General features: G+C 37.3%; 1 protein-coding gene across 2 annotated transcripts; it reads right to left on the bottom strand.

Moving 5' to 3' along the window:
- Positions 1 to 2,385: 2,385 nt before the first annotated feature.
- On the bottom strand, positions 2,386 to 5,893 carry LOC105367542 (bcl-2-like protein 2). Of its 2 annotated transcripts, none has more exons than XM_011506288.1 (3): positions 5,550 to 5,893; positions 3,967 to 4,425; positions 2,386 to 3,159 (listed from the first exon to the last, which is right to left on the bottom strand). In XM_011506288.1, the coding sequence occupies exons 1-3, from the start codon at positions 5,880 to 5,882 to the stop codon at positions 3,040 to 3,042; spliced, it is 912 nt and encodes a 303-aa protein (XP_011504590.1). In that variant the 5' UTR covers positions 5,883 to 5,893; the 3' UTR covers positions 2,386 to 3,039. The 2 variants fall into 2 exon arrangements, with proteins under 2 accessions (XP_011504590.1, XP_011504591.1); XM_011506289.1 differs by having other exon boundaries at positions 3,067 to 3,159; positions 4,028 to 4,425.
- Between the last annotated feature and the right edge of the window lie 1,477 nt (positions 5,894 to 7,370).

Genomic DNA, 7,370 nt, shown 5'->3' with positions numbered 1-7,370 from the left:
ATTAAGAATAGAGTATCTTATTAAATCAATCGTGTTAGTAGTCACTTTCATAAAATTTTAATGTAAATAATATTCAGCATATATACTCGAATGGTATATTTCTTTGCAACAGAAGCTTCCCATGTCTGTTTTTATGCTTGCGCATAATTTTAATATATTGAATTAATAAAAATTACAAGATGTTAAAATTAATTAAAAAATTCTACTTTCTACATGTTTTAAAACTGTTTGTAAATATGTATGCTGTGGACAATTATGTAATACGCGAGCAGCTAGTGGAAGAAGAAGATAAAAAAAATAATAATACATTATTAATAAACTCATATATGCGAATGATCGACGAATTTATTGTCGATCCAATTAGGAACTACGTTCAAGTTCCCATGTACAGTAAAATATAGATATGTATTTGCAACATACACGTTCATATATGCATATAAAGATATGTCGATAAATTAGAAAAGGATGAGAAGAATAGAATAAAATTATAGCATCTTGTCAAACGTAATTGGATTGAAAATTGTTGATTCTTATTATTATGTCGTTATTAGAGGAAAATCAAGATATCAAAGTAATCGTTATAGAAGCTCCGAAATTTCCGATTGTCTTTATACAGTCTAAGGGTTTGATTAGAGCTAATTATAAATTGTTGCTTTATATTCGATAGTTGAACGAGGAAATAAAAGGAAGAAATTTTTTGTTTTTGCCTTGTATCTTAATTATTATTGCGGTACGAGAAAATATCTGAAGCCACAGATCAAATTTTATATCGATACGTGTTAAAGCCACATTCACGTATAAAAACTGTCTCAATGTTTTTATTTTACATATAGTAATAAAAAAAAAAAAAAAAAAATAAAAATAAAAAAAAAATAACGTCAAGTTATTTTTGTAATGCTGCTTCAACATAAACGTCAAAATAATTTTTATTCTTTTTTTTTATGTAAAATAGATTTTTTTTGTTTTTCTTTACAATTTTATTTTTGTTTTCATTGGTTGAATTTTTAATGAAAATAGTACTAAACATTGATTTCTTTTTCTTTCTTTTTTTTTGTTTTGTTTTTTGTTTGTTTTTTTTTTTTTGTTTTTGTTTTTAATTTTAACATCGTGATACGTCCAATGAAAATTCTATGCTGTGTATAAGTAATTATAAGAAAAACCAACGTTCACTTTAGAAAATAAAAAAAGACATGTAATATTTCCGTGTATATTTTTATTCAATTAATTGAAAAGTAATTGTAAAAGCGTTCAGAGAAGCTAATGAAATACAGTCTAGTAGGAATCTTATGAATTGTAATTACTCGAATCAGACAACAAAAAAACAAAAAAAAAAAAAAAAAAAAAATAATTAGCCATTGATTCCAACGTGGACCATGTTATGAAAAGTTTGGACAATGAAAAACTTATCAATTAAGTAAAATATATTTTTATTGTATATTTACTTAGGCACGTATGCTGATTGCAAAGTTTGTAAAAAATTTCACATGATTATTGAAACATTTTTGCATGTATAGTCAGTCATATGCATTAATATGTTGACATTATTATGTATATTTTAATATTAATCAGTATAAGTATGTACGACTATATAGAGAGGTTAACAATAATATATTGGAATTAAATGTTTCCGATACTAATGTTTTTTTTTTTATTATTTATTTATTTTTTTTATTATACAGTGTAGAGTATAGTTCATTTAAAGAATAATCGTGTTATTTTTTTTTAAACGGCTCATCCTCTAATTCATTGTAATTTATGATAAAATGAACTAATCGACCCTTACACTTTGAAATTACTTCACTTGATAAGTTTTTATTCTCTATATTTATGATGAAGCAATAGTAGCTAAATGTAAAATCATAAAGTTTCCTTTGAAGAGAAATAACATTAAACGAGTTTTACTTGTGTAAAACGTTTTGTAAAATAGCCACTGACTCTGTATTATAGCGTGTAAAATGAAAAAAATTTAGTTCGAAATTAATCATGTACGTATAATATGAGAATTGTGTACATTGATATTACATATTTGCTGTAACGCTGCGCGCCAAGAAATTCAAAATTGTTGATGAAACTTTCAAAACCTAAATAATAATCCTTGCTTTAGTGTATTAAAAGAAAAGAAAAAAAATTTAGTTTTAATAGATTTATAAAAAAAAAAGTAAAAAAAAAAAGGAATATTTAATATCTTGTTATTTTTTTAATTTAAATGATTTTGTAACCATAGAATATGAAGGAGCGATGAGAATAAGAGGAATGATAATTATTTAAAGAATATTTATTATCACCAGAAATTCGTACAAAACTTTTATAAAGGACTAAAAAAAGATATATACCAAAAGAAAAAAAAAAATTTTTTTTTATTTTTTTTTTTTTATTATTTTTTTTTTTTTTGCGTCATTGAACTATTAATAGTAACTGTATTGTAGTAAAAAGTTGTAGACTATATTATTTCATAGTCGATGAATTGATGAATGAATTGCTTTTGCAACTGCTGCTCGTAATGGAGCTTAATTTGTTATTTATTTTCTACCTAGAATAAATTATAAATAAATACAAAATAGTTTGCGCCTACCTAAATTTATCGTAATTTAAAAGTTTTTGGAGTACAAACGTCTAAACATTGATTTCGAGTATTTTCTTTCAAAATTTACTTGGAACGTCTTCGAAATATGTTGTTTAAACAAGATATCTTAGGAATTGAACTAGACGATTGATTATACAGTGGTATGAAATACGATATCAAATAGGGAACTTGCATTGTCATTTTTGTTCTTTCTCTCTTGTACACGAGGTACTTATATATTTCTGTCGATTATGTAAAAGAAGAATTTTAAAAATTGGACGAAAATTATCTTTTACAATGGACATTTACATATTTTCCATTTCTAGTTTGAGCGAGTACAAGTCTTATAAATACTGGATCGTCTTCTCGATGCTAAAAAGCGTGCATAATTTCTTTTATCGTAGGATCACAGGATGTATAAGTACGCGACTGAAACATTAATCGGGCGTGTCGTCAAAGTAGTTCGGCATTGCGAATCAAGAAGTCACCGACAGAATTGTGGCTACCAGGCCAAGCGTGGCACCAGTCATCAGTAAACTTCGCCAAACTGCTCCACTGACTTCTTCTGCCACAGGATATTCTATACATAGCTGTTCCTAAAAGACGTATATTTTTAAATAGAAAATACGACTATTTGAATTTCATGTCCTTAAATGATAAAATAAAATGAATAAAAATCAATCTGTTATGTTAAGATTTTGATTTTTTGTCTAAATATTAAATATTGATAAGCTATTTGCATCAATTGTTTCTCCATTTCTTATATTAAAGAAGCTACAATCACGTAAGTTTTCCAAAGCTTTAATAATTTTAAGCAAAAATATAATCCAATTCCATTAACAAAGGTGGAAGCAGCAGTTTGTCCAAGTAATTATTGTCTGATTGAGTAAATATATTTTGTGCACAATGGTCAGACATTATGGTAACCATAAAGTATATTAACTATTTGACCAAATCATTTACTTCACGAATAATCCACTTTTGTGCTGGAAGGATCAGGTAGAGAACGATTGGTCCGATCCTCTTTCTACATCCTTAATTTTTTAACTTTTTTATTGTCTTTTTTTCTCGTTTCATTTTAACCAATGGCGACGCGCACTTTGCTAATTTTATGCTAAACTCAACAATCCAAGATATTAACAATAAAAAGTTTTAACGAAATTCTACTTATCGCTAGAATCACATAACGTTATAATCTCCCGGTTCATTACGAGTAATCCTTAAGCACAATGTAAATGACCCTTAGTTCCAAAGAAACAGTTATTCATGAAGGAGAGCGGAGAAGCAAAGAGATGGAAGAAAAAGGAAAGCATTAAAAAATTAATGTTATTATTTGAAATTCCAATTGACTTTCAATTTAATGCATTACTTTATGAGTGATTTATCGCATGCACGATACATACCCATCCGCCATAAATTTTTATAAACTGTGCTATTTCTTCGCCAATGTATCTGGAAACGTACAGTGGAAGCTTCTGCTTGAGACTGTGCATTCGTCTATCTCTTGCCCACAGCGCCAGCCTTCCCATGAATGCGTACAAACAAACTATTCTGGCCCATGTTTTGCCTTGAAGGAATAATTCGTCCGCTACACCGGTAAAGGCTTCGTACGCCGTATCTGGTACAACATTTAATCTGTTCACCATACTCGTGAAGAGTATGCTGTGCTTGTTGAGCATTTGATAGACATTGTGACGCATACTGCGAGAAATGGGATCTCTAGATATTAGATAAATGTCTTCTTTAAGAAGATATCTGATCACATCATTAGCCAGACATTCCGCCGTGTGTTCTATAGAATCCTTATAGAGAATACTAGTCTGGGGTGGTATTAATTGTGGGAACAGCTGTTGTAATCGAATCTGCAAAAGGAAATTATTTCGTTACAAAGTGCCTCCCACTACATTGCCTCATATCGAGAATAATACGTAACAAGGGTTGTTCAATTTATCACAATAATCATGTTTCAGAGCTCAGAACAAAAGCTCGTTATCCAGTCCCCCACCCTCCTACCCAGTCATAAATAAAAAAAAAAAAAAAAAAAAAAAAAAAAAAAAAACAATGTAAATGCAAAATTATAATTCATCTAGGCCATGGAGCCAAGGGATAAATAAATAATTGAGATACGCATTAAGAACTTGGGTACGCTGGACTTGATAGACTCTGCCCAGCCTAAGGTCCTAAAAGCCTACCTACTCCGTCGAACTTTACTATCACTCAACAAACTAATATTCATTGGGATCGTAACAATTTTTGAATGCACAAAAGTGTGGCGATAATTCAAGAAGAGAATTTTATCTAATACAATAATATTTGGCAGTATCGATAATCCATCCACACCGATTATCAAATAATCAAGGCCAAACATTAAACAGTGTACGTCACGACTTCAAAATGGTGCTTCATCAATAATCAGCTGAAAACGTACTTCAAGCCTGAAAATATGCAAGATTCCAATTCTCTTTAAGCATCCGCTCTTTCAAATTTCTAAGGCCTTTTGCAACCACAGCGGACAAACATTTATCCCCGAAAACCGAGAGGGATGCAAACAAAAGCAGAAAACAAACACCAACCGTTATCCCAAGCTACATTAAACTTTCATTACCAAATTCACGAAATATTTTTCGTCAATAGCCTCTCATTCTTTCGACCTCAGTTTTACGTCATTCGCCGTGTTGAATTGACTCGGTACCACTCACCCACCCAGCAGCCATTCCCCACTCTCGAACTCTCCCCAGAAGCCCAAATTCGCGCATCACCACCCCCGTCCATCCGCACAACAATTCAAACTTAATATCACGTCGAACGATCCTCAACTCGATACTCTCACGTCTCATTCACTCTCTCTCTCTCTCTCTCTCTCTCTCTCTCTCTCTCTCTCTCTCCTCATATTACCAAACATAACCGACAATCCTAAAACCAGCCTCGAGCAGTTGCCACACTCCAGCCTTGGCTCCTCCGTACATCCCCAAACAGAACATCCTACCTGGCAGACCTCGACGAAAGACATGCCGCTGCTGGTCGCCTCGGTAGCATAGCGGCAGAAACCGTCGGTCACTGCTTCTGAAGCAGTCAGCGACTGCTGTAGCTGTAGCTGTTGCTGTTGCTGTTGCTGTTGCTGCTGCTGCTGCTCAACGCTCGACGAATTCTTGTTGTTACCGGGGGCCGCCGCCACCGCCGCCGGATCGCATTCCAGAATGCCGCCCACTCTGGAATGCGGTTCCCTCCGCGCGACGCAGGCACCGACGGCCCCCTCCACCTTCCTCTCGCTCGCTCCATGGCTCTCATTGTTCGTGCTCGCCGTTCGCTCACCGGCCATCCTCTTCCTCTTCCTCCTCCTTCTCCTCCTCCTCCTCCTCCTCCTCCTCCTCCTCCTCCTCCTCCAACTCCACCACTTCCTCCACCAACTCTTTCTGCTCCTGCTTGTAGTCCACCGTCGTCGTTGCCTCTTTCTGGTTTGCTTCCTCGCACGCTCTCGACGTTCCTTCTTGGTTCCTTTTGTCGATTGGTCTGACGTGCCGTGCCACGGCTATGGGAACCGCGCGACCTAGTGCCTCCTCTCCCTGGTACGTGCTTCAACACTCTCGGCTTCAGCTTCGAGTATCTGTATATAGGAGGTGGACCGTCCGAATGCCACCGGACGAGCCTCGCGCATTCTCTTCCCTCCTCGCTCACCTACTCCGTATCGTCCTCTTAATCAAATTGTTGTCTCTGGACATTGTTCGAAGAGCCTTTTCTCTCTCTCTCTCTCTCTCTCTCTCTCTCTCTCTCTCTCTCTCACCTTCTTGATTTTCTTCAAGGGAGGCTCGATGATAGCCGTTGCTCTTCTTTTACTCTAAATTGCGAATAAAAACAAAAACTAACCTAAAAAAAGGATCTTATTTTGAGTTCGGCGATTGGAGCCGGGCACCAGCGGCCGCCCTGTCCTTGACTCTACGACGAAATAAGCTGTCATTTTAGGAATAAAAGCGCCCGTTAATTAGCTTAATTTTATTCGGCGCTGCGTCCGTCAGCTGCGCTGGTCGGAGACTCGGCAGCGATCGATCATCGAATTGGCGAATAATTGGCGAATAATTGGGGACTTGTCGGTGACGAGAGGTAGACTCCGCTGGCCACTGCCTCATGCGATGCCAATCCTAATGCCGACAAGCTCTTCTCGCGATCTCCCCATCGATTCCCTCTTTCTACCTCCACCTGGCCTTCGCGGCGGTTTGGTTCTCTTGGCTGGCCAGGGGCGCTCGATGTAAGCACCGCAGCCCTTTTATCGATATCCCCGCACGAGCGCGTAGGACAATAAAAAAAAAAGGGGGGAAACAACAAAAGAAAAACAAAGAGAAATCAGTGTCGCGCAAAGTCCACCGGCTGGACCACCGCTGTTGATTGAGGGCACAAGTCTACCTTGTCTAGTCTCTCATGGGTTTCGCGACGGCCAGAGACGGGGGGCGGTAGAGTCGTCGTCGGGGGTGGCGCGTGCTCGTGGCTCCCAGTTGCCGAGGCAGAGTAAAAGAGGGCTGGGGCTGTACGTACCGATTAGGAGGTCGGGCTGCTCCCCTTGTGGATGCCAGCATCTCGGGCGGGCCGACGTGCACCGCCGCCGAGGAGAGACGGAGAGAGAGAGAGATCCGCGAAGAGCAGCAGTCACTCTACTTTCCCGCGGCCATGCCGAGCGCAAACAGCAGCGAACAGCGCCTCAGCAGCGGCTCTCGCTCTTTCCGCAGCCCCTACCAGCGACCGTTCCTTCCCCTCCTCACCGACCTGACCAACTACTACCCCCCCCCCCCCCCCCCCCCCCCCCCCCCCCCCCCCG

This window comes from Ceratosolen solmsi, unplaced genomic scaffold (assembly GCF_000503995.2).
Source record: "Ceratosolen solmsi marchali unplaced genomic scaffold, CerSol_1.0 scaffold7, whole genome shotgun sequence".
In the NCBI taxonomy this organism is placed as follows: Eukaryota; Metazoa; Arthropoda; class Insecta; order Hymenoptera; family Agaonidae; genus Ceratosolen; species Ceratosolen solmsi.
The sequence above is the reverse complement of the archived record's forward strand: the minus strand, read 5'-3'. Positions and strand labels throughout refer to the sequence as shown.